Here is a 26,459-nt window from a genome sequence, read left to right on the forward strand (position 1 = left end):
TGATGTTCATCATTGACATAGGAGCCATATTTAAACATAATTATGGGAGAGCATCTTTCTTCCATCAACACACACACACACACACACACACACGCCCGGAAATCCTTCTCAGTAAAAATTCTAATATGTTAAGCAGATAGGTTTATTAAAAATAATGTTGATATAGTCCTGGAGCACATTGATTCCAAGAGGGTGCCTGCAGCAGATTTCATTATAATTTCTTAACAGCTAAATAATTGTTAGTCTTTTTTTTTTTTACTTACAAAGTTACTAAATAATAAAGGGGGGAGGAAAGAGTGGGGCTAATCCAATAGAGACGGAAGCTGGTATCCATCTTCTCTAAGCACTTGGGTGGTCAGCAGCCTTAGGCAGAGCTTGTCTCTAGAGGGTTAACCAGGACCCAAGGTGATTTTTGCACTGAGCTCCTCCTGCACCTGTCGTGATGCCAGAAGGCATGGGATTCAAAATGGAGCGGAACCAAACAGTTCATTAAACTGTTCAAATTATTAAAAAGTAAAAGCCAGTTAAAGGTTTTCATAAACACTATTCCAAAATGTTAGTTTTAAAAATGTTTCTAGCAGTGTATGCATTCCCCTTATGTTCCCCCCTCCTCCATGCCCATGAAAATAAATGAACACCCAGTGTAAAAAACACTTCAGGGAGAACCGAAAGTCAACCATTTGAAAAGAAAGGTGAAGAGGGGAGCAAACGGTGTGTAGCAGATGCTGGTCCTGCCCACGGGGCTGCTGATGCAGACTTTGGGGGCATTAAATCCCCCAGTAAGGCATCAGGTGTCGGGACTCTTTCTCATAAACGTCTGGCACTATGCCGTAAGGTGTCTGTACCATTTTAACCGTCGACTTCCCAAAGAGCTGGCGCTCGTAGTCTATCAGCTGCCTCCAAAAGCCTACGTTGGGCCTGATGACAGGCCTCCGGGCTTTCACCCAGTTGTACGCCTCCAGCAGGCACACACTGTGGAATTTCATCAGGTAAGCAATGCAGAGGGTGGCCGAGCGGCTCACCCCTGCCGCACAGTGCACCAGAGTGGCCCCATGCTTCCTGCTCACACTGTGGATCTTGTCAGCCACGGTGTCAAAGTACAGTCCGATGGGGGCGTGAGGCATGTCAGCCAGAGGCACTTTAACGTATTCAAATTGGGGCCAGTTGAAATTGGGGATCTCAATGGTAGCATTAACAATGCAGGTGATGCCACGAGCCTGGAGGAGATGCCGGTTGGAGGCCACACTGCCTCTGCCCAGGAAGAGCGAGGAGGTGATCTGAGCAATGCCTCCTATGTCTCCCTCAGAAATCATCCGAGGGGCCATGAGAGTCCGCGGCAGCGTGCTGTGACCTCTGGAGCCCATGAAGACGCCAACAATCACACTTGCGTCATTGGAAGCAAGACCAGAGTGTTTTTGTTTTCCTCCACCAGGGAATCCAAAATTACGATCTTCTTCCTGCAAAATACAGGTTATCTGTCAGTACTTCCTATGCTACTGAGTCACCACAGCCTTCTGCGAGTACTGTGCAATGGGCAGGTAAAAGGATTAGGAATCGTTATTTTCTATAATAGAGTATGTTCTTTCAAGGATGTAGACAAATCAGCTATGGATTATCAGTTAGAAAAAGCAGCCTAAGACACCAATAGGTAAAATCAATGTGAAATTCAGCCATCTGAGCCTCAGCCAGTCAGTTGAGTGTCACCCCGATACACCAGGGCTGTGGATTCAATCCCTGGTCAGGGCACGCACATGAATCAACCAATGAATGCACACATAAGTGGAACAAACTGATGCTTCTCTCTTTCCCTCCCTCTCTAAAATCCATTGAAAAAAAAATTAAAATACTTAGCAGTCTGTTTTTATTTTTGAGTGTTTTTGCTCGCCTTCCTTTTTGTCTTGGAGCCTGTGGAGGCTCTCTGGGAACATGACTTCTGCGATGACAAGTATGTCTGGAGGGTGTGGTCCAAGGCCATTTTGCAGGCTATACGCGGGGTCTCTGGAACCAGAGGGAGCACACAGCTCATCTTAAAATTGAAGGTGCTGATGCTCGAGATGAAAGTGGATTTTGTCTAGGCAAGAGATGTGCTTATGTGTACAACAAAGCCAAGAACAACACAGTGACTCCTGGGGGTAAACCAAACAAACCCAGAGTCGCCTGGGGGAAGAGAACTCATGCTCATGGAAACAGTGGATGGCCAGTGGTAAATGCCAAAGCGACCGTCCTGCTGAGGCCACTGGACACAGAATCCGTGTAATACTGTGCCCCTAGGGATTTATATTTATTGAAATATAAATAAATAAAATGGGGAAATAAAAAATTTTAAAGGCATCAGATGGAAATAGGCATCCTATTTTAGGAAAAGTAGAAGAAATATGCCCAGCTAGTTCCTGTACAACAACCCTTGCAGGGTTTTGCTCTTACTGAAGAGAGTGATGTTCCTTAGTAATTTGGAAGAAATCAGAAATTCTGGCCCTGGCTGGTGTGGCTCAGTGGGTTGAGTGCCGGCCTGTGAACCAAAGGGTCTCTGGTTTGATTCCCAGTCAGGGCACATGCCTAAGTTGTGAGCCAGGTTCCCCAGTAGGAGGCGCAGGAGAGGCAACTACACATTGATGTTTTCCTCTCTTCCCCTGTCTCTAAAAATAAATAAAATCTAAAAAAAAATAAAATTCTGATCCATCCTGCCGCCACACTGTTTCATACACTGTTGCCTACCTCCGTGCCTAATTCTAGACAGATCTTGTGATACCACACTGGATAATGTAGTCAATGAACTGCCTTTATAAACTGAAAAGATAATGAATTGGCTCAGTTACAGAAAAGCCAGGACATAGGGTCACTTTAGCCCTTTATTACTTTTAAAAAAAAAAAAGCAAAGCTCTTCCTATGAGATTTGTGACATGCGAACACTTTGAAAATCCAACCAAAATGTGAGTAACTTGTGCTGTGGCATCTCCGTGGAAATACTCCTGGGCAATCTGAAGGCCAAGGTCTCAAAAATTCATTTGTCTAGTTAGTGAGCATTTTAGCCAACCTGACCCTGGGTTTGGTTAAATAACTTCACCTTCCTCGGCCAATTCTAAGCTCCAAGATGAATCTAGATGTGTGTATTATAAGTAACAACAGAAAAAATTATTGGTTTCCTGAGATTTTAGACATCAATTCCTCTCCTTGCACATTCACACTGCTTTATCCTCTGTGTCCCCTGGGAAGTGTGCTTATCGCCACCACGGTGACGGTGACGTAGGGATGGATGCCTGAAGTGATTTCAGTGAGAAAACATCCCTAGTTCTGCAGACACAGTTACCGCTGGGGCTACTCACTTGGGAGGGGTCCGGGTTCGCTGGAGCCCTGGGTCTGGATCCACAAAGTCCTGAGTGAGTGAGTGCTGATCACCGTGGGTGTAAATCAGACCTGCAGAAACACAAGGAAGGAAGCATGTGGCCAATCAAGAAGTTCAAGAGAACTCCTCCTGGGTTTTTTACTAACTGGGTTTGACTAGAATATATCTGGGAAGTAGAAAGCATGTTAACTATATCTAGATGTGCCTTTAAAGAATGAGGCAGTCAGAAATACCAGCCTAAGTATCAGCTTTCATTAATGACACACAGCCTGTGGTGTGGTAAATATCAATACGGTTTTGGCCATAACAGACAAATTTTGGAATGCAAGAGATTCAGAAACCACAACATATCGATGAATGTAAAACACTGTTTATGGGCCAGCAAGAGATGCAGAATGAGACAGGCACCTCTCCCACGCGCCCTCAGCCAGCCCAGCAGTGGGGCTGTCGTGCTGGACGCCACAGCTCAGCCAGACACAGGAAGACCACTTCATGAAGAGCCGTGCCACAGGGGCCGCTGCAGCCACGCATGCCCACTACAGGCAGTGGTGTTGAGGGGGTAATCAGAAATTTCATTCCCCCCCTTCCGCGGTGGCCCTCTCATTTCTTCATCTGTGTAACGATATCGTGCTCACCTATGAGCAGCATTAAAAGTGTGTTCCTCTCCCACCTGTCCCTCTGCCTTTCCCAGGGACCATCAGACTTAAATTGCAATTATTTTGTACAGCTCTCCTGAGGCATTATTGATGTATAACTTCACCAAGCATACAACTTGATGAGTTTTGACTCTGGAGACACCATGACCTCAGAATAATATATCACCCCCCAATATTTCCTCATTCTCCTTTATAATTCATCCCTCCCTCCCCCTCTAGCCCTCTTCCCTAGCAAACACTGATCTGTTTTCTGTTACTATAATTTGCACTTTCTAGATTTTTATATAATGAAATCATCCAACATAGGGTAGTGTTTGGAAGGGGATAGTCTGACTTTCACTCAGTGTAATTATTTTGACATCCATCCATGTTGAAGATATCAATAGTTCGTTCCTTTTCATTGCTGAGTGGTATTCCATTGTATAGGTAGACCTACCATAGTTTATTCCCCTACTGAAGGAAACGGAGTTCCCTTTAGGCTATCACAAGTAAAGCTGATGCAAACATTCATTTGTGTGGACATATGCCTTCCTTTCTCTTATTTTAAACACCTAGGAGTGGAAGGGCATACGACATGTGCGTATTTAACATTTTAAAGTACAGTCAAACCTCAGTTCTTGAACAATTTGGTTCTTGACCAAGTTCATGAAAAAATGTCTCGGTTGTCTAACGAACTTGGGCCTTGATTCTCTCTACCCGACAATGCTTTCATGCTCATACCTGTATGATCACTGACGCTTCTCTCAGGAGACAGAGGAGGTTCAGTTTTCAAACAAATCACTTGAAGTTTTCCAGAACGCATTAAGTTAAAGAACTGAGGTTCCACTGTAGTTTTCTTCGAAACACTTCAAAAACAGCCATACCGTGCAGCCTGTGGGGCGGGCTTATAATCACGCACACAGGTAAGGGCCCACTGTAGTCCTCCCAGGACCACGGAGGGTAAGCACTACGTTCGCCCTGCTGTTGCCCTCCCGAGCGCTGGGACTTCCTGGAGAGGAGCTTCTGTGTGTGTCCCATGCCCTGGCTTCTGTGGGCATGACTGGGGCATGCCCCCCTGACTGCCGAGCTCTGGTGGGCAGCAGGACTTGGGTTCCTGGGACCCCCGGGACTGTAACAAACAATTCCTGGCTGGCGTCACTCCCAGAGCACCACCCAGACATACCCTGCCTTTCTGTGGAAGAGGCCTCTTCGCTCATCCTGGGCCTCTGGCCGGAGGGGCTGGCTGCAGCTTCGGCACACGTCTAGCCCAACTCTAGTGGCCAGCGGGACTTATGTTTGTGGTCCCACAAGACTGTACATATTTACACACTTCCCCCTCAATTACAGGTGACATACAGTTTTGTATCAGTCTCAGGTGTATCACAGTGATTAGGTGCTTATGTAACTTTGAAGTGACCAACCTACTAAGTCCAGTACCCATCTGACACCATACATAGTTATTACAATATTACTACATTCCCTATGCTGGACTTGACATCCTGTGACTGGTTTTATAACTGGCAATTGCTACTTCTTAACCCAACTTCACCTTATCTTCCCAGCCTCTTCCCAACCTATCTGGTGACCATCAATTTAATCTACCTATGAGTTCGTTTCTGTTTTGATTGTTCATTTGTTTTTTTAGGTTTCACATGTAAGTGAAATCATATGGTATTTGTCTTTCTCTGACTTATTTCACTTAGCAAAATACCTTCTAGGTCCATCCATGTTGTTACAAATGGAAAGCTTTCTTCTTATGGCTTAATAATATTCCATTGTATATACTTACCACATCTTCTTGCACACTTAGGTTGCTTCTGTATCTTGGCTATTGCAAATAATATTGCAATGAACACAGGGGTGCATATATCTTTTCAAATTTGAGTTTTAAATTTTGCCTGCTGAGTGCACCCTCTCTGGGTGTGTCCCTCTTGGGGAGCTGTCTGGGTGGTGCTCTTGTGTGCCCTGAAGCTGGCCACCGAGTGAGTGTGTTGGTTCTGGAGGCCCCTGGAGGCTCCAGGCCAAGGTCAGCTGCCATTTGTGCAGGGGTTGTGGTGGGAGCTCAAAGTGATCTCTGGTTAGTTGCCACTAGTGCTGGGCTTAGGACCCTTGATGGACACCGAGGTGTGAGCTGAGGCCACTGCCTCTTGTGTTGGGTTTGTGGCTTAGCTGAAGCTACTATTCCAGGTCAACCCTGGCCACAGCTTATGCCAGGCCTGGTGCCACCTAATGGGAGTTACAGTGCAAGCTGAGATCAGTTGCTGCTTGTGCCAGGCTTGGAACTGCTTACTAAGAGGTACAGGGAATGCTGAGGCCAGCTGCTGCTTGTTTGAGAGATTTTAGGGAAGTTCAAAGTGCAAGTCAAGGCAGGCCACGTGTGTGGGAAAGCCGCTGGAAGTAGCTCGGGCCAGGCATGTGAGTTGGACGGGGCAGGGTGTCAGGGAATCTCCAGGGCTGGGCAAATGGTGTTAGCCAGGTTAAGGGAGGGCGCAGACTGGTTACCTGTCTGCACTGGACAGCTGTATGAGGGACAGCACCTGACAGGGCTTCCATCCCCAGAGAAATCTACCCTGCCCTCGGCCCCTCCAGCCCTTGCCCTGAAGCCAGTTTATTTGGTTCCTCCCTATATGTCCCTGGTGCTCTTTGAGCTTCCTCTTCTACACTGGAACTCAGAGCAAATGAGTCTGTGAGCACGTGATTTCTGCACAGTCCTCAAAAAGAAAGCCTGGGACTCCAGAAGCCCTGCGTCTCACTCATATAGTTGTGCAGTCCCTGCTGGTTTGCACAACTGTAACAACTATATGCTATATATACTATATATACATATATACACATACATGCACACAATGGAATATTATTTGGCCATGAAAAAGGAAGCCTTGCCATTTGCAGCAGAGATTGATTTTGAGGGCATTGTGCTAAGTGAAATAAGTCAGAAAGAGAAAGACAAACACGGCATGGTATCAGTTACATGTAAAACCTAAAAACAACAATGAAAACAACCCAAGCTCATAGACACAGAATGGCTTAGTGGTTGCCAGAGGAGAGACTAAATGAGTGAAGGAGGTTAAAAGACACCAACGTTCAGACAAAGACTTATACAAAGTAAGTCATAGAGATATAATGTATAGCATGGTGGCTGTAGTTAGTACTGCATTGCATGTATTTGAAAGTTTCTCAGAGTAAATCTTAAAAGTTCTCATCACAAGAAAAAAAATGTATGGTGACACACGTATTGTGGTGATCATTTTGTAATATATTTGCAAATATCAAATTATGTTGTACACCTGAAACTAGTATGTTGCATGCCAACTTATACCTCAAAAAAAAAAACCCTCTAGAAAATGAAAATAGTTACAGCTTTATAATGCAGGGATTCTCAAACTTGGATGTGCATCCGAACCACTGGAGGGCCCTCACCCCCTTCCTGACTCAGCAGTTGCAGAGTGGAGTTGGAGATCTGCCACTGCCCAGGTGACACTGATGCTGCTGGTCAGAGGACACTCCGAGTCCACTGCAGAGGTGGGTGCCGCGGGGTGCCACCCAGAGTCCCCTTCAAAACTGAGGCACTCAGGGCACTGGTGTTGAGAGATCGCAAGTCCTTCCCAGAAGCTGCTCTTGTCCAGAGGGAGCCTCCTCACCCAAGGTTACACCCCTCTTTAGGGGCCCACACCTGATGACTTATGATACAGGGTACATGGAGAAGTATAGAGATGCAATCACATTATGAGGAACGAGGAATTGGTTGCATAAGGTGTGCGGACGTGGGTGTTAGATGGAAATGGACATGCACAGAACTTCTACATGGGAACGTCCTGTCCTGCAGCTGAGCACTGTGACTTGCCACTTCCAAGTCTTTCCTTGGCAGAACCCTGGTAGTTTAAAAAGCAAAGGCACATGTACTAAACACAAAATTAGGCTCTCAAACTGGTGGTGATAACTCCCTCCTCAATGTGGAAAATCTGGAAGATGCTAATCAAATTTCTAACCAGGTTATCTAGTTACTGCCTCATTAAGAGGGACTCAGTCTTGCTGTCTCCCAACTAATCATTCTGTTTAGGAGGCCACCTGCCCTACTGAGGCAGGGGTCCCAGGCTCACTGGCCTTTTCAGCAGAAAAGTCTTCGTCAAGGGCCAAAGTAAGTAATGGGTGGGCAGAAGCCTAGCATTCTGTTAACGCTCCTTCGTTGGGCAGCGATAGGGTACTGGGTGCGATGGGGAAAGGAAAACAGACTGTGAGTCCTCGGGGCGGAATCCAAGTGAGACAGACGTGATGCTCTCTCCCTGCTGCTGCTAGTCAGTCTCGTGCCAACAAACCTGCTTAAAATGCCACTGCTGGCTCCAAGGTTTAGAAAAACTTCTGCTGGAGAGCACAGACACCAGATACTCACTCCTCTAATATTCCGGGCCCCTGTTTACAGATCGGAAAATGCAAGGCTCAGAAAGGGTGAGAGGATTTCAACCTACAGCACACAAGCACCTAACAAAGAAAAGACCCGAGGTGTCCGGGCTCCTCTGTGTGACTGCGGGGGTGGCTGTGCCCTCATCTCCTGCCTTCCAGCACTCTGACACCTCCAACCAGTGCCCTTGATGCGTGAAGGGGGTCTTGGGTCTGCCTAAGAACATGTGTAAATGTCACTAATAGAAGATACAGCCCAGATCGCTGTTCCAGTCTCTCTTACTGCCCAGAATATGAAAATATTGCCACAAGCAGGCACACAACTCAGGACACAGAAAGCCCTCCAGACAGAAGGATCTCAGCAAGAAGAAGGCACTGAGCAGAGTAGGCACAATAAGAAGCCTCAGTTTGCTAAGTTCTGAGATTCGCAGGTTCTGATAATAAAGAATAAAAGAAAATATGGGTATTATACCACAAGTGTGTCAAAATCAACTTAGGCAATGAGCCCTGGAAGACAAAACAATGGCACCTGTTAGGAGGGTACGAGACTGACCCACACCCGAGGGATGTAAGACTGTGAGGTGCTGTGAGCGCTCACACCGCAGCACACTTGTCTCTGGAGCAAGCATGACCAAAGGGAAAGCAAAGGGATGTCCACGTCGCTGTCCATGGTGTTCAACTCAGCCCTCCACGTCACTCTGACAGCTGCATTTACTTCTTCAGGTAAAAAAAAACAAACGCTTTTTTCAGCCAGGGGAGGGCTTGGGTGGGGTGAAAGACAAAAAGGAGCTGTCCTAAACCAACCCCAGAGAGGTATTTCTTTTACAGGTTGTAAGCCATGTCTCATCAGGGATGATGCTGGTTTCTGTGAATAATGAGCATCAAAGTGCTAAGTGCTAAACAAAATGAAGAACTAATGTCTGCCCAATGGGCCTGGAATCTCCGTTAATGCCTAAGCTATTAACAACTGGTTGCTCCCCGCACTGGAGCTCCCGGGATGTGGGCAGCAGCCTCACGTCAGCACTGGCCTCCGTACCCCGAACAGACGCGGAATCGCTGCCGGGAGTCACAGTCCACAGGGTCCGGCAGAGGGAACGCCTGCTCGAGTGTGGGTGGTAGGGTAATAATACGCGTGTCATGATTCAGAGTTTTAATTTGAACATTTCACCTAAAATGCCAGAATTACATGTTTATGATTTTGTCATTTAAAAAGGGGGCGTTATTTGTGCTGGACCCTGATTTGGAGCATCCATCCCAGTGCCACAGAGACTACTTCCCATTGTGAAAAACCGTGACAGCCCCCAGAACCAGCAGGTGAAGAACTGAACTCTCCCCACTGCCTTTTCACTCCATGCTGAACAAGCAGAACACGGCCCCGATGGTGCTGGAGATGACTGTGTACACTGACCTGGCTAAAATATTTTTAGGTTTAGGAATTTCAGGCCTTCAGTAGCCACTGGAGGCCTACACTGTTTATTTTTTATACTTGAAAAGCCTATATAATCACATTTTCTCCATAAAAGTAAATCTTTCTCTAGTTCTTTAAAAACCTTAAAGTCACTTTTTGTTAACACAGAAGCCTTTTAGCCTACACTACCATAATAAGTATTAGTTTCCTCATTATTTTCATTATTACATCAGAAATATATTCTACTGGGGGACAAAGTTAATATAATCTTACAAATAAAAATCACAGTGTGGCAATCTTTCATTAAGGGAAAAATGCTTTCTGACACAACATTAAAAATAAAACTCAAATGCTGGGTTACTATATTGGTTACAGAGCAGCTGAGCCACACAGGCCCAGGCAGGAAGGTGCATTTTTTTAAAAATTTTACTGAATTTATTGGGACAGCATTGGTTAATAAAACTATATAGGTTTCAGGTGTACAATTCTATAATTCATCATCTTTATATTATATTATGTGTTCACCTTCTAAAGTCAAGTTTCCTTCCGTCACCATTTATCCCCACTTCACCTTCTTCAACCTCCCCTAGTTCCTCTTCCCTCTGGTCATCACCACCGTGTTGTCTGTGTCTTAATGAGGTTCTAAATTTTTTTCCTTTTGCTTAAGGCCAAAGTTCACCTTTTTTTACCAAGCTCCCCAAACCCGCTCACCTCTGACAGCTGTCAGTCTGTTTTCTTATCAGAATCTGTTTTGCTTATTTTGTTCATTAGATTCCACATTTAAGTAAAATCATATGGTATTTGTCTTTCACTTACTGACTTGTTTCACTTATCATAATACTCCAGGGCCATCGATGTTGTCGCAAAAGGTAAGATTTCCTTATTTTTACAGCAGAGTAGTATACCATTGAGTGACTGTACCACACCTTTTTTATCTACTTACCAACACTTGGGCTGCTTCCAGACCCTGGCTATTGTAAATCATGCTGCAATGAACACAGGTTGCATATATTCTTCTGAATTAGGGTTTCGGTTTTCTTTGGATATATTCCCAGGAGTGGAATCACTGGGTCATAAGGCAGTTCCATTTTTAATTTTTTTAGGAAATTCTATACTGCTCTCCACAGTGACTGCACCAATCTGCATTCCCACCAACAGTGCACAAGGGTTTCCTTTTCTCCACATCCTCACCAGCACTTGATGTTGATTTATTTTTTAAATGTATTTTATTGGTTATCCCATCTTCCCCCCTTTATTTCCCTCCACCCTGTACACCCCCTCCCACCTGCATTCCCCCCTTGTAGTTCACGTCCATAGGTCAGACATATAAGTTCTCTGGCTTCTACATTTCCTATACTATTCTTAACACCCTCCCCCTGTCTATTTTCTACCTACCATTTATGCTACTTATTCTCTGTACCTTTCCCCCCTCCCTCCTCCACTCCCCCACTGATAACCCTCCACGTGATCTCCATTTCTGTGATTCTGTGTTTGCTCAGTTTGTTTTTGGTTTTGGGTTTTTTTAGGTTTGGTGTAATAACTGTGAGTTTGCTGTCCTTTTACAGTTTATATTTTGATCATCTTTTTCTTAGATACATTCCTTTAACATTTCATATAATAACGGCTTGGTGATGATGAACTCCTTGAACTTGACCTTATCTGAGAAGCACACTTTATCCGCCCTTCCATTCTAAATGATAGCTTTGCTGGACAGAGTAATCTTGGATGTAGGTCCTTGCCTTTCATGACTTGGAATACTTCTTTCCAGTCCCTTCTTGCCTGCAAGGTTTCTTTTGAGAAATCAGCTGACAGTCTTATGGGCACTGCTTTGTAGGTAACTCTCTCATTTTCTCTTGCTACTTTTAAGATTCTCTCCTTATCTTTAATCTTGGGTAATGTAATTATGATGTGCCTTGGTGTGTTCCTCTTTGGGTCCACCTTCTTTGGAACTCTCTGAGCTTCCTGGACTTCCTGGAAGTCTATTTCCTTTGCCAGATTGGGGAAGTTCTCCATCATTATGTTTTCAAATAAGTTTTCAATTTCTTACTCTTCCTCTTCTCCTTCTAGCACCCCATGATTTGGATGTTGGAACCTTTAAAGATGTCCTGGAGGTTCCAGAGCCTCCTCATTTTTCTGAAATCTTGTTTCTTCATTTTGTTCTGGTTGAATGTTTACTTCTTCCTTCTGGTACAAACCATTGATTTGAGTCCTGGTTTCCTTCCCATCACTGTTGGTTCCCAGTACATTTTCCTTTATTTCACTTAGCATAGCCTTCATTTTTTCCTATAATTTGCCACCAAATTGAACCAATTATGTGAGCATTCTGATTACCACTGTTTTGAACTCTGCATCTGATAGGTCGACTATCTCTTCATCACTTAGTTGTATTTTTTCTGGAGCTTTGATATGTTCTTTCATTTGGGCCATTTTTGTCTCTTGGCCCCTGTTACGTATAAGGGGCGGGGCCTTAGGCATTCGCCAGGGCGGGGAAAACTCACATCACTGCGTTGTGATGCAGTAGGTGAGCAAGGGGTCCAAGAGGGAGCAGTGCCACTTGCTCTGCTCTCTGCTGGTTTTAAGTCACTTCCCCCACTACCCACAATCAAATTGGGCCCTTCTGGTGCTGATTCCCAGGTGGGTGGGTTTGTGTACGTTCTAGGACCCCGTGGGGTCTCTCCAATGAACTCTCCTGTGAGGCTGGGAGTTCCTCACACTGCCGCCTCAACCCCCACGGGTGTTTTCAATCAGAGGTTTGAGGATTTATTTCCCCGCTGGACCCCTGGGACGTGTGGTCTGTCTCGTTCACAAGAATGTGGGACCCCTGCTCTGCAATCCACTGCCTCGCTGAGTCCACCAGCTGCCACCTGGCCCACCGGGTCCTCCAGCCACAACCTTGCTGGGAGTCCTCTCTGCCCACTGCCAGTCTCCGCCCCTCCTACAGGTCTGGATGAATGTTTCTTCTTTAACTCCTTGGTTGTCAGACTTCCATACAGTTCTATTTTCTGTCAGTTCTGGCTGTTTTTTTGTTTTTAAATTTGTTGTTCTTTTGGTTGTGCAAGGAGGCATAGTGTGTCTACCTATGCCTCCATTTTCTGATGCTGATTTATTGATAGCCATTGTGACAAGTGTGAGATGATATCTCACTGTGGTTTTAATTTGCATTTCTCTGATGATGAGTGACACTGAGCATCTTTTCATATGTCTATTAGCCTTCTGTATGTCCACTTGGAGAAGTGTCTATTCAGATCCTTTGCCCATTTTTTAACTGGATTGTTCTGGTTTTTCGGTGTTGAGTTGTACAAGTTCTTTGTAAACTTCAGATATTAACCCCTTATCAGATGTATCATTCGTAAATGTGATATCCCATTCAGTGGGTTGTCTTCATTTTGTTGATGGTTTCCTCTGCTGTGAAAAACTTTTTAGTTTTATGTAGTCTCATTTGTTTATTGTTTTCTTAGTTTCCCTTGCCCAACGAGATATATTTTTTAAAAAACGCTACAAGAAATGTCCAACATCGTACTGCCTATGTTTTCTTCTAGGATTTTTATGGTTTTCAGTGTTACATTTAAGTCTTTGGTAAATGTTGAGTTTACTGTTGTGCATGGTGTAAGTTGGTCTACTTTCTTTTTCTTTTCTCTCTTTTTTTTGCTTGCACACATCTGTCCAATTTTCTCAACACTATTGAATAGACTGCGCCTTTACTTGGGGAGGTGTCTTATAGATTACAATTATACTATCATGTTTTCTCACCAATCCATTTAAAACATGCTGCCACTCTTGCCTTTCAAGAGCCTCCTTATTTTTAGATTCTAGATGGAAAACACAAGCTCTTTTCTACTAAGTTACTACTCAAAAAGTGTGATTCAAGACCCAGCACTGTCAACTTGGAGGTTGGTAGAAATGCAGAATCTTAGGCCCCATCCGAGAGCTGTGGAATCAGATTCCACAGGTGATCAGTATACACATTAAAGTGTGAGAGGAGATGCTCTCATTAGTCTGCCTCAGTCTGCCCCACTGTACTTGCTGAAGCAAACTCAAGCACCTGTTTTATTTAAAGCACATAAGCAGGCTCAGCCTCTCACAGATCAGTATCATTTGCTGTCATGGTTCCCAGACGAGGAATCAGAGGTAAAGGGAGGATACAAGGCTTTCCCAGACTACACAGAACACAGTAACCCCCCTGGGACGGGAACCCTTTCCATGAGTTGTCTGTCTGTTGATTAGTCATACAATCTGACCATGGCAGATCAAGTGACCTGGAGACTACCAAAATGTGGACTTCATTGGGACAGACTACAGAAACTGCAAAGAGAAAGAACTTAAGGAGGTACAAGGTCAGCCTGATTGTGCTTTAGCTATAATCTGAGTATTAATCTAAAAACTCCCACGTGGTATGAGATGGTCTTTGGGTGTGAAAAATCTGATAAACCTAAACTAAGAAAACGCCTGTAAAATTCCAGAATCACATTTAAACTTGTTTGGTAATCACTGGAAGCCAGTTTGTGCCACAGCCTATATAAGTAATACTTTAAAATTATCCAGGAGCAAGTGCTAAAAACTAAATAGAATCATAGATTTCTGGTTAAGTGGTGAACTACAATTAATATAGGTCAGAACATCTAGATGCAGAGTACTTAAAAAATGTCAGCAATTTATACCCAAGGTAGGTAGGTAGGTATAAGTGTGTCTCAAAATTGCCAAAGTCACTACTGTCCTCTGAAAAGCAAGACCATGAAATCTCAGAAAATGCAGATTTTTTCATAAATAAGATCTTAGTCCTTCAAAGCTCATTATTACTTTAAGGAAGACAAAAAAGAATTTATAAATTAGAATAAAGTTCACAAGACTAAGAGTTGAACCGTGAGAAGCTGATCACCACCTGATCACCTTATCCTTTAATGTCTCATTGGATGAATCAAAATTCCTAAAACTCAAGCAGTGAGGCTCTACTTTCTCCCTGTAAGAACTTAGTTAGCATACCCCTGGCCCAATTCACCATTTTTGGTGATTTTATACCAAATTAACTTCATTCAGAAAGTACTGGTAATGTCCCATTTTTCTTTATTAATAAAAGGCATCTATAATTATCCAGTAGAGTTTCTGAACAGAATAAGATAATCTGGTAAGTCTCTTGCATTAGCTGGAAGGAAGGAACCCTCATGAAGCTACATACCCTCTCCATGCTGAGGGACAGCAGGCCTATTGCATTTGGAGGGCAACTGAGTATGTCTGAGAACACTACAGCACAGGGAAGAATCAACTCAATAAGAGATGGCACAGCCGACTACATATCTAGGCTAAACGATGTAGCCTACTGCTCCCAGGCTATAATCCTATACAGCATGCTACGGTACTGAGTGTTGTAATCAACTACAACACAATGGTGTTTATAGAGCTAACCATACCTCAACATAGAAAAGGTACAGCTACAGTATAAAAGACTTCAGAAACAGCCCTGGCTACTGTAGCTCAGTGGATTGAGTGCCAGCCTGCGACCCAAAAGGTTGCTGGTTTGATTCCCAGTCAGGGCACATGCCTGGGTTGTGTGCCAGGTCCCCAGTTAGCCGTGTGCAAAAGGCAACCGATCAATGTATCTGTCACAGGTTGATGTTTCTCTCCCTCTCTTTCTCTCTCCCTTCCTCTCTCTAAAAATAAATAAAATCTTCTAAAAATATACTTTTAAAAAAGGTGCACTTGTTTAGGGCACTTACTGTGAAAGTCTACACTACTGCAGACTTATAAATGCTACACACTTAGGCTACACCAAGCTTATTAAAGTACAGTTTTCAACAACAATAAATTTTTAGCTTACTGAAGCTTTTTTATTTATAAACTTTGACTCTTTTGTACTAACTCTTAGCCTAAAACACAAACACATTCATTGTACAGCTAAACAAAAAATTCTTTCTTTATACTGTAAAAACCTTATTCTGTAAGGTTTTTTCCTATTTTAAAATTTATTTGACATATATATTTTTTACTTTTTAAACTTTTTTGTTAATACCTAACACACACACACACACACACACCACACACACACACTAGCCTATGGAGGGTCAGATCACCAATTTCACTGTCTTCCACCTGCACATCTCATCCCACTGGAAGGGCGTAACATACATGGAACTGTCATCTCCTATGATCACAATGCCTTCTTCTGGAGGAACTCCTGGAGAACCTGCCTGAGGCTCTTCTTGAGGACATGTCACTCTTTTCAGTACTATGGCCATGGTGGTTTGACCATACATTTGCTTCTAGGCAGATAATGCCATGAACATTCCTCCCTATTAATAAAAACTCTTTGGTGTTGGGGAGCCCACACTTTCAAACTTTTTCAGAATTTACTGAAGTCTGAAAAAGCTCTGGTTAAACTAAGTTTACTGTGAATTTTCTTAGGGATTCTTCCTTTTCTTCTCTCGGAGGTTTCTCCTGCCTCATCTTCAGCTATGTATCCCTGTTCCAGTTCCAACAACTCCTCATTAGTCGATTCTTCAGGAACCACCCCTAAGAACTCCTCAATGTCATCCTCATCCTCACCCAGGTTAAAGCGTTTGTCATTTCAACCACAGCCTTGTTGATGCCTGTAGCCTCCTCATCCTCGGTAAATCCTTTGAAGTCACGGACAACTGAACCTCTTGAGTGTCTTCTTCCAGATGCCATTCACACACACTCTTTGGTGACATCACCCCAAGCTCAAACAAGATTCTTGATGCAGCCACTGATGATGTAATTGTTCCAGGATTGCATCAATCTCTTCTGTGTTCCCCTCAGTGGCAACAAAGTTCCTCCTCACACTGTAGACCTTACAGGCGGCTGTAATTCCTTGTTCCACTGGTTGGATCAAAGAGGTGGTATTTGGAGGGGCAAACACCACTTTAATAGTGGGATGATAATCACCAATAAAAGGAGGATGTCAACAGCTAGGGACCATTATCAACAATTAGCAGAATCTTGAAAGGTATTGTTATTCTCACACAGTGCTTCTCCGTTTCGCTAGCACAGCAATTCTGGAGAGCACCCTGGAAGAGGAGCTGAGTCACCCATGATTTCTTACTGCTCCTGCCCCGCACTGGCTGTGTGTGCTTACTGGTAAGCCTTGAAAGGCCCTGAGGTTCGCACTGTGCCAGGTCACAGAGGGTTTCAATTTCTGGCCTAAAACACTGCCCCCAAACAAGACTATTATCCTGTCTTGAAAACTGGCATTGACTTGGCCTTTTTATGGATGAAAGTCCTTTCAAGTATCTGTTTCCAGAATAGGAAGGTTTAAATTCATGACGAATATTTACTCTGGCAAGTAATTTTCCTCCACAATCAGCTTATCTAGAGTTTCCAAAAATTCTTTAGCTGTCTTCATATCAGCACTCCTATAGACTTCACCCCTCACTTTCATATTATATAATTAATAATTCTTAAACTGTTTAAGCCACCCAAGGCTAGCAGTTAATTCAACATTATCATTGGCTTCAGCCTTTTCTTTCAGTATTGGGGGAAAAAACAACCTTCTTCCTTTGGCAGTTACCATAAGGGTGCGGAAAGGAATGCGCTTCTGTGTCTGGTTTTCAATCTAAGTCATTAGAAGTTTACCTATGTCTAACCTAGGCCATTGGTGAATACCAGTTAGTTTCACTGCCTTCAATGAAGCAGATCCTTTAAGAGTTCCCAGCTTAAAATGTTCCTGTTCTTTAAAATAGTAGCTATGGTGGAATGAGACATGCCTGACCAGTGAGCTATATTTTCCACCTTCACAGTCTTTAATCACTTTTAATTTTGCTTCCAGATCAATCACTCAATATAACCTCATGGAGGCAAAACCAGCAGTGGATTTTGTATACTTAGGGACCATGATGAACAAAAACAACACAAGATCAGATCAAGCACAAGAGGAAATAATGCAATCAAAAGACATAATAAACATGAAACACATGAGGGGGCTGCCAGCGTAACAGGGCACACTGTTTTATAGCAAACTCTTTTTTTATAAGTAGGAAGAGTACACTCTAAAATAACAATAAAAAGTATAGTATACTAGATACATAAACAAGTAACAAAGTCACTTAGTCACTTATTATCAAGTATTATGTACTGCACATGACTGTATGTACTGTATGTTTATGACGAGCAGCACAGGTCTGTTTACACCGACACATGAGTAGTGCATGGCACACTATGACTTTAGTTAGAATGCCTATGACTTCACTAATGGATAGGAATTTCTTAGCTCTATATAAACGCATGGGCCCTGGCTGGTGTAGCTCAGTGGATTGAGCACAGGCCTGCAAACCAGACGATTGTGGTTCAATTCCCAGTCAGGGCACATGCCTGGGCTGCAGGCCAGTTCCCAGCAGGGGACTCACGAGAGGCAACCATACATTGATATTTCTCTCCCTCTCTCCCTCCCTTTCCCTCTTAAATAAATAAATAAATAAATAAATAAATAAATGCATGGGACCACCATCATAGGGTAAGCATGCGGTCCATCACTGACCAAGATGTCATTATGCAGTGCACGACTGTATTTAAGTAAAGTAGGTTGGAAGGAAACCTACCAAATTCATAGGGATAATTGTCTCAGTGGAGAATAGAGAGAATGGACTCAAGGAAGCGTCACCTTTATAGTGCTTTCTTTTTTCTTTTTTAAATAAAAGAGTGATAAAGTGTAACCAATTCTGAATGGTAATAGTGTTGGTTAATTTGTTGTTTGTAATTTTCTAAGTCATGGCAGTTTCTAAAAATAAAAATTATTTGGAATAGAAGAAAATTAATTACAACAAATGACTATTGCCCTGGCTGGTGTGGCTCAGTAGATTGAGGGTCAGCCTGGGAACCAAAGGGTCGCAGGTTCGATTCCCAGTCAGGGCACATACCTGGGTTGTAGGCCAGGTCCCTAGCAGGGGGCATGCAAGAGGCAATCATACACTGATGTTTCTCTCCTGCTCTCCTCCCCTTCCCCTTTCTCCTTCCCTTCCCCTCTAAAAATAAAATAAGATTAAAAAAAAGTAAAATTAAAAATCTTTAAAAAAAATTTTAAATCTCACATTCTTTGAGCTACCGTTTTTCCATCATCCCTTCAGCTAAGAAAAAGTATCTTTCTGAGGGTGTTTTCTAAACCTACAGAATTGTAGAACTTTCTGCTCTAAGGATAGAAACAGACTGTTAGCAGATACTAGGCACAGTAGATACTCAACAAATACCTGAATTTAATAAATTAATAACTGTCCTAACGTGACCTCCCCACATCTCCATATCCTCTCCTTCACTCACCACTCCCCAACTCACATCCCTATCTTTAAATCTAACTAGAAACACAAAACACAGGCAATGAAAGTTAACCAGGCAACTGCATACCCAGAAAACAAGGATTTTCTACATCAAAAGAGGTAGTTCTCAACTACCTCTTCTGTCTCATACTAAAAAATATTTAGAGAAAAGTACATGTTAAAGATTTTAAGAGTCATTTATTCCAGTGGCAAAGAAACTCCTTTGGAATTGCAAAAGAAAAACGAACCACGGATCTGTGCTTGGTGCCTCTTAGGAAATCTGCCCATGTCCACCAGCATGTGAGTGCCTGTCCTCAGGGGCACTTTAACAAGAACTGGCCTGGGTTCCTACACATGTCACACACTGACCAGCAATGCTGGCTTGCACATTCTGGGCTGGGCACAAGTCAAGCTATCCACTAGCCCTAGAGATAGGATTCACCCAAAATCTTTAAAAGACTTCTAGGTACTGGACATTTTTATTTTTTATTTTTAAAAATATTTTATTTATTTATCTTTAAAGAGGAAGGGAAGGAGAGAAGGAGAGAAATATCAATGTATGGTTGCCTCTCGTGAGTCTCCTGCTGGGAACTAGCCTGCAACCCAGGTATGTGCCCTGACTGGGAATCGAACCAAGATCATGTGGTTCGCAGGCCCACCCTCAATCCACTGAGCTACACCAGCCAGGGCTGGACATTTTTATTTCTAATACTTCATTTTGCATATTTAAATTTCTCTATACATCTTTTTTAAAATTTTATTTATTTATCTTTAGAGGGGGAAGGGAAGGAGAGAAGGAGAGAAATATCAATGTATGGTTGCCTCTCGTGAGTCCCCATGCTGGGAACTGGCCTGCAACCCAGGCATGTGCCCTGACTGGGAATCGAACCGAGATCGTGTGGTTCGCAGGCCCGTGCTCAATCCATTGAGCTACACCAGCCAGGGCTATACATCTTCTTTTTTTTAAATATCAATAGAAGGGTTCTATTGGGTATTTGTCAACTAGACAGAGTGGAAAAACCATCTCTGTCCTTTGGGTGGTATGTTAGTACAAACCATACAATTAAGCATACATATATGTAAATGCAATGATACATGAGGGCCAGGGATCAGTTGCATAGGTGATATATATTCATTCATTTCAAGAAATATCCAGACCCTGACCAGGTAGGTCAGTTGGCTGGTGTCATCTTTTTTTTTTTTTCTTCAAGATTTTATTAGTTTTAGATCAGGGAATGGAGGAAGAAAGAGAGGGAGAAAAATATCAATGTGTGGTTGTCTCTTGTGCACCTCCTACTGGGGACCTGTCCAGCAATCCAGGCATGTGCTCTGATTGGGAATCGAACCAGCAACCCTTTGATTCACTGACTGGGGCTCAATCCACTGAGCCACAAGAGCCATCTTAAAATGCCTAGCTGCAGGTTCAATCCCCAGTCAGGGCACATGCAAAAAAAGCAATAAATATGTGAATAAGTGGAATAACCAATTTATTCTCTCTCCCCTCTCTCCTTTCCCTCCCTCAAATTAATGAATGCAAAAAAAAAAAAAAAAACCCTGGCTAGTATGGCTCAATGGGCTGAGCACAAGCTTGCAAGCCAAAAGGTCACTAGTTGATTACCAGTCAGGGCACATGCCTGGGTTTCAGGCCAAGTCCCCAGCTGGGGGCATGCAAAAGACAACCAATCAATGTTTCTCTTACACATTCATGTTTCTCTCCCTCTGTTTCTCCCTCCCTTCCCCTCTCTCTAAAAAATAAATAAAATCTTTAAAAGATAAATACAGCCCTGGCTGGTGCAGCTCAGTGGGTTGAGTGCTGGCCTGTAAAGTCTACGATCGCCAGTTCAATTTCCCATCAGGGCACATGCCTGGGTTGTAGGCCAGGTCCCCAGTTGGTTATGTATGTGAGTCAGCCAACTGATGTTTCTCTTTCACATGTGTGTTTCTCTCCCTTGCCCTCTCTCTAAAAATAAATAAATCTTTAAAAAAGAGAAAGAAACACACACACACACAAAAGAAATATTCAAACATACTGTGGTTAAACAGCAAATACAGTAGATTATAAATTCAAGGCTGACACCATTGGAGGAATGTAAATTGGTATAACCACTACAGAAAATAGGCATCAGCTAGTAAAGCTGGATACACACACACCTGGGACCCAGCACCAGACCAGAAACAACCCAGATGTCCATCAATGATGAATAGATAACTTGCAGTATGTCCATACAAAAATGATCTACCCCTTTTTCGGACTATAAGACGCACCCCCCCAAATTTGGGAGGAATAATGGTTAATGCTGCTGTTGAGTTCTGTTTACATTTACACTGGTGAAATATTGTGTTATTTATGTTATTAAATATTTTACCACATTTTTTTTTTGTTTCAAAATTTTTTTCCCTGTTTTCCTCCTCTAAAACCTAGGTGTGTCTTATGGTCCAAAAAATATGGTAATTATAGTCACAGGTAACAACATGAATAAAATCTTTAAAATATATAATGCTAAAAGGATTTAAAAACAAAACAATGTATGCATATGCATATATATCTGTATATGCATATATACACCGAAATTAAACTAATTCTACTCACAGGAAACAACATGGATGAATCTCAAAAAAAGGATTTAAAGGAAAACTATAGTTCACTGGGTTCCATATTTTCCTTACCCCTTCCAAGTCTAACTAGATCACAGAGTTAAGTTTGAGAAATAAAAACTAAGCAATAACAACAAAAAGAATTCCTACTTTGATCCCATCTGCACAAAGGTAAAAAAAAGGCGAAATGAACTGCACTGCTCAGAGATCTATATTTAGGGTATAAATCTAGAGGGGAAGAAAAAGGAAATGCTTTCCCCAAAACGAGGCTAGCCACTGGCTGGGTTCCTGCTGTGGCGAGGGAGGCTGTCACTGGGAAAGAGTGGGATGAGGGCACTTCTTGACCTCCAAGGCAGTTAGATTGTGTTTTATGCAAAATAATTAAGTTATGCATTTACGTTTTATACCCTTTTCTGTGTGCTACAATTCAGAATTTTTAAAAAGGTTAAGTAACTACAATGTTGATGTCCAGGGATTTGGAACCATTACAATTCTAGCGAATCTTGGGAAAGAGCACTTCCTCTCTGGATGTCCATCAGTCTGTCAGCTTCATGAGGCCAGGAACCTCTCTGCCTTCTACCCCAGCAGTCACACGGTGCCTCTGACATGGCAAAAGTCCTCAATAACTATCTATCAATTAGACCCACAAACTCTTGATGCGAATTTTGTTTTAACTCACCCATCTGAAATTACTGCTCTAAACTGTGCCCACATTGACACTTCCCCTTCTTTGTCTTCAGCCTGGCGAAGCTTTCATAAATAACTAAAGCTGCCACCTTAAATGTTCACTCTGTAAGTTTATACCCAGGCACTGTTGCTTTAGCGACTCTCCCTGCCTTCCATTCCCTTTTATGCCTCCTTATAAGCAAAGAAAAGATGAATACACAGTAGCCCTAGATTTCTTTTTTCTTCAAGGTACAGTTTCATCTGCAACTGAGAGGAATGCCCAGGATCTCAATGATGTAACTGCTTTGAAGTTGGTTAAGGGTTAAGAGGTTGTTTGCCACTATCCAGAGAAAGACTACCAAGTGATCAAAATTAACAAAACTTTACGACCAAGTTGTAATTAAAACGCATGCTACATGTTCTAGACAGAAATCAAATCTCTATGAATAGGATCAGTTAATTATATAATAAGTAATTTCTATTAAAAAATCACTTTGTGCAAAGACATTTATGAAAATGCTTAGAATTTAAAATGATACACACAAACCGATAAACATACACACAGAAGGTGCTTTGGGAAAAGATGCTCAAAAAGCTTTAACCTTCTGTAAAGTTTTAATGTATTACAGAAAGGATGACTAAAAGTATTTCTTGTGATATTTAGGAAAAGCATTTTAATCCACTTTGCCTTAAAATAAAGTTCCAATTACAAAGGAATCCACCAAACCCAGATACCTTCCTAAAGACCATCATTTAAAAATGCTAGTTTTTATGCTAAAGTCTTAAAGGATTTCCTGAAGGTATTCACCTGGCCAGTTTTTATGATATAAATATATCATTTACGCCATTCTATGAAAGGATATTATAGAAATCATACCTGCATTCAACCACTATGAAAGATTTCAGATGAGAATGCAGCATAGACACATTCGACAATGACGTTAAAAAGATTTGGAATGAAGGAAACCATCTCCCCTTTTATGGGGGAAAGCCAAAAATATCAAGCAACTACCTCTCCTCCCCCAAGCGTCAGAAGATGAGTCAGAGCTGGAGGCAGGAATAGTGCCCATGTGTCAAGCCGCCTGTGCAGGGCTTCTTCCTACCTTCCCACCCCGCCACCCTCTTCCCTCACCCAGGATGGGGTCCCTGCCTCAGGCGCTCCCTGCCATGAGTTCTCAGGTGTCTCTGGTGAAGAGAGGTAGCTATTCATTCTGGGGGGGTGCCTCAGTCCCTGCAGTTTTTAAAGCACACTCAAGAATGGGGGCTTTTATGAGTCCACAACAAGTAACAATCACCAAATGCAGCTCAGGTCAGAGGCACACAACTTTGCAAAGGAAACAGCACCTTTGTTCCCCTCGTCTTAAAGAGGAGGAAACACCTAGAGCAGCTGTGACTTGTCCAGTATCACTTCACTTTGTGACAGAGCTAAATCCCTAGCATGGAGTTGAAGGCTGGCCCCTGACTCTCTGATTTTTGACTGATCTGCACAACCTCAAGGAGGATGTTCCTATATTACACTGTACTCGAGTGGCCTTATGAACTAGAAATTCCAGGAAACTCTGGGTTAAATCTCTTGGTCCATATTCCTTTAAGGTTAGTAAAGAATCTGGTCTTGGCTCTTTTCCTCCGATTTTACATCTGTAAAGCGGGATGGCACAGCTCTCTACCTACCTGGCTCATAAAATTACAATGAAGAGAAACTAGTTAATACCTGCTAAATGCCTTGAGGTCCTGCTATATACAAAGCACAAGGTTGTTTTTTGGTTTTGTTTTTATAAATCCCTACTCAGGAGAATTGCATTTGTAAGTCTCTTCCCTGGCCTCTGGGATGCTCAGTTACCACAACACTGACTGGTACCATTGGCAACATCCACCTAAATAAAATACTATTGTTATACAAGCCACTTAAGGCAGCTACAGTACGCAATTCTCCTCCCATACAAACAACTCAACTTCGCTTTGAAGCAAGGGTACTTAGAAAAAATAAGACACGTTAACACTGTGCAAACCAATCTATCACCACAGAGAAAAATACTCAAGTTGAATACTTGGCATTGCTGAAAGTCAAGTTGCTTCTATCAATGCAGAAACCTTTGGCAGATGCAAAAGGCCGCCGTTGGCTGCCGTAGCTCAGAGCGGGCGAATGCCATCGGCAGGGTGAAGAGGTAGAGGCCCTGGCGGGGCCGCAGAGCAGAGGGGTGGGGGTGGAGGGAAAAGACAGAAATGCTTGGCCAGAGCCCGAGGGTCGGTATGGTCCGAGGGTCCGTACGGGTCCGGGGTGTCCGCTGAATAAGGAGAGCAGCAGGGGGTGTGCGAGGAGAGCCAGCGAGGCGGAGGCTGTGTGCTGAGGAGGGGGCGCGGCGGAGGGCCCCGGGCTTCTCCTCTCCCCGCCACCCAGAGGATGTGAGAACCCCTGGGAGCAGGTGGGGGCGCCGGCACAAAGTTTCCAAAGATGAGGGTCGCGCGTAGCCCTGGCCACCCGGTACCGCCAGCGCTCTGGAGCAGCATCGGCGCCAAGTATCATCGTCCTGCCCGCCGCCCTCCCCCTGGGCCGCGGGTCACGTACCGGTTCCGCTGAGATCGCAGCTGACGATCTGTCCTCCAGCGCGGCTCCCGGCTTCTGCGGACTGGCCGCGGTGCTCACCCCTCCTTCTCACCTCCGCCCGCGCCCCCGGGGCGGGCCGCGCGCACGCTCCCTGTGCTCCACCGCCCTCACCCGGGGTGGAGGCGGGGCACTTGGGGTGGGGGCGGGGCTTCGGGGGGGCGGGGAGAAGTGCGCCGCGGGGGAGAAGCCGGGGAGGGACGCTAGGAGCCGCGGGCAGCGCGCATGCACAGTGGGTCCTCCGTTGCCCAGGGGCTGGTCCCAGGCACGCCCCGACACCCCCGGCCGGTCCACCCCCTCCGCCCACTCCCAACCCGGAACCCCTCACTCCGCACCACCCCCGGCCCCCCGCCGCAGGTCCTGTTTAGGGGTCCCCTGTAGTCTCACTTTCTGTCTCTCCTTTTCCCACTTCAGCGTTTCCAAGCCAGGTTTGGGATCCCGGTGCAGGGGTGGGTGTACTTGGGTTCTTTCTGGATATGAAAGGGTTAAAGGCAAGAAAACGACTATTATGAAAGGGGTGAAGACTGCAGTTAGTGACTAATCACTGATTCTCACCCCACCTCCACCTTCTATCCTGCCGGGAGAGCCTGGGATTTGGGATCCAAGAGTGCAGGGAAAATAAATCTCGTGGTAACTGTTGGATGACTTCTGCTTGGGCAGGTGTGGGCGGTTTCCAGTAACTGTGGGAGGCTATATTGTCCGAGACACAAAAGTAGCTATAGATACGGTCATCCTTTGCCTGTCCGTGACTGCCAACCCACCACCACCACCAACACAGGCGCCACCTGAGTCTCCAAACCCCCATCCCTAGCCCATGCCTCAGAGGTAGGGATGCAGGGTCTACTGAGTCCAGGCTGAACATACGGATTCGTTGAGGGTTTGTTTGTTTGCTGTCACTCTGCGGTTCATTTTTAAATTTAGGTTGACCCACCTGAAAATGAGTAGATGCAAAATGGACTTTTCAGCACAATCCTGCCCCGGCAGGCGAGGGGAGGTATAAACGACTTCCTCGGGGCTCTGCGGTGAGTCAGACACCTGAGAGTCCCGACTCCACGCCCAGCCCTTCACTCACCACCAGATCTATCTCCTCACGGTTGTAAATCATTGGTATCGGAACTGCTGAGCAATCAAACGAGCAGTCATTTGTTTAGGGGGAGGGGTTGATGAGGGGAGTAAAGGCAGCATTTTGGGTTTACATCTCCTGGCATCGGCATCTTCAACTAAAAAGCTTTGGGGCTTTTTCATATTGTTCCTACTTCCCAGCCGGACTCTGAGTCACCCCATGGAATATCTACAAGTTCTGTATGCTTCCCAGACAAAAACATAACATCAAAGATATTTTTGTGATGATCTTAGGGGAGCTAAAAAGGCCTAGGATGGAGAGATTTGTTTATTTTGCCGTCATAAATAAAGAATCAAAGCTTTAAAATTAGGCAAAATTAATCTTTCTGCAGGAGAATATTGCCTGGGAAAGGCGTCTTCCCAGCACTAGATTGCTCCCCCAACAATTCATCTAGTAACTTATTTTTGACATGCCAATACCAAAATAGCAAAA

The 26,459-nt window shown here is 44.0% G+C and overlaps 1 protein-coding gene across 1 annotated transcript; it reads right to left on the bottom strand.

Moving 5' to 3' along the window:
* Positions 1-236: 236 nt before the first annotated feature.
* DUSP14 (dual specificity phosphatase 14) lies at positions 237-25,012 on the bottom strand. Its single transcript, XM_037070204.1, has 3 exons — positions 24,869-25,012; positions 3,324-3,414; positions 237-1,457 (listed from the first exon to the last, which is right to left on the bottom strand). The coding sequence occupies exon 3, from the start codon at positions 1,362-1,364 to the stop codon at positions 768-770; it is 597 nt and encodes a 198-aa protein (XP_036926099.1). The 5' UTR covers positions 1,365-1,457; positions 3,324-3,414; positions 24,869-25,012; the 3' UTR covers positions 237-767.
* Between the last annotated feature and the right edge of the window lie 1,447 nt (positions 25,013-26,459).

This window comes from Sturnira hondurensis, unplaced genomic scaffold (genome assembly GCF_014824575.4).
Source record: "Sturnira hondurensis isolate 20B ecotype Veracruz unplaced genomic scaffold, ASM1482457v3 Scaffold0018728, whole genome shotgun sequence".
Lineage (NCBI taxonomy): Eukaryota > Metazoa > Chordata > Mammalia > Chiroptera > Phyllostomidae > Sturnira > Sturnira hondurensis.

What these genes read in the sequence shown, in the direction of transcription:
- DUSP14 (XM_037070204.1), bottom strand. Translation starts at nt 1,364, where the DNA reads ATGGGCTCCAGAGGTCACAGCACGCTGCCGCGGACTCTCATGGCCCCT.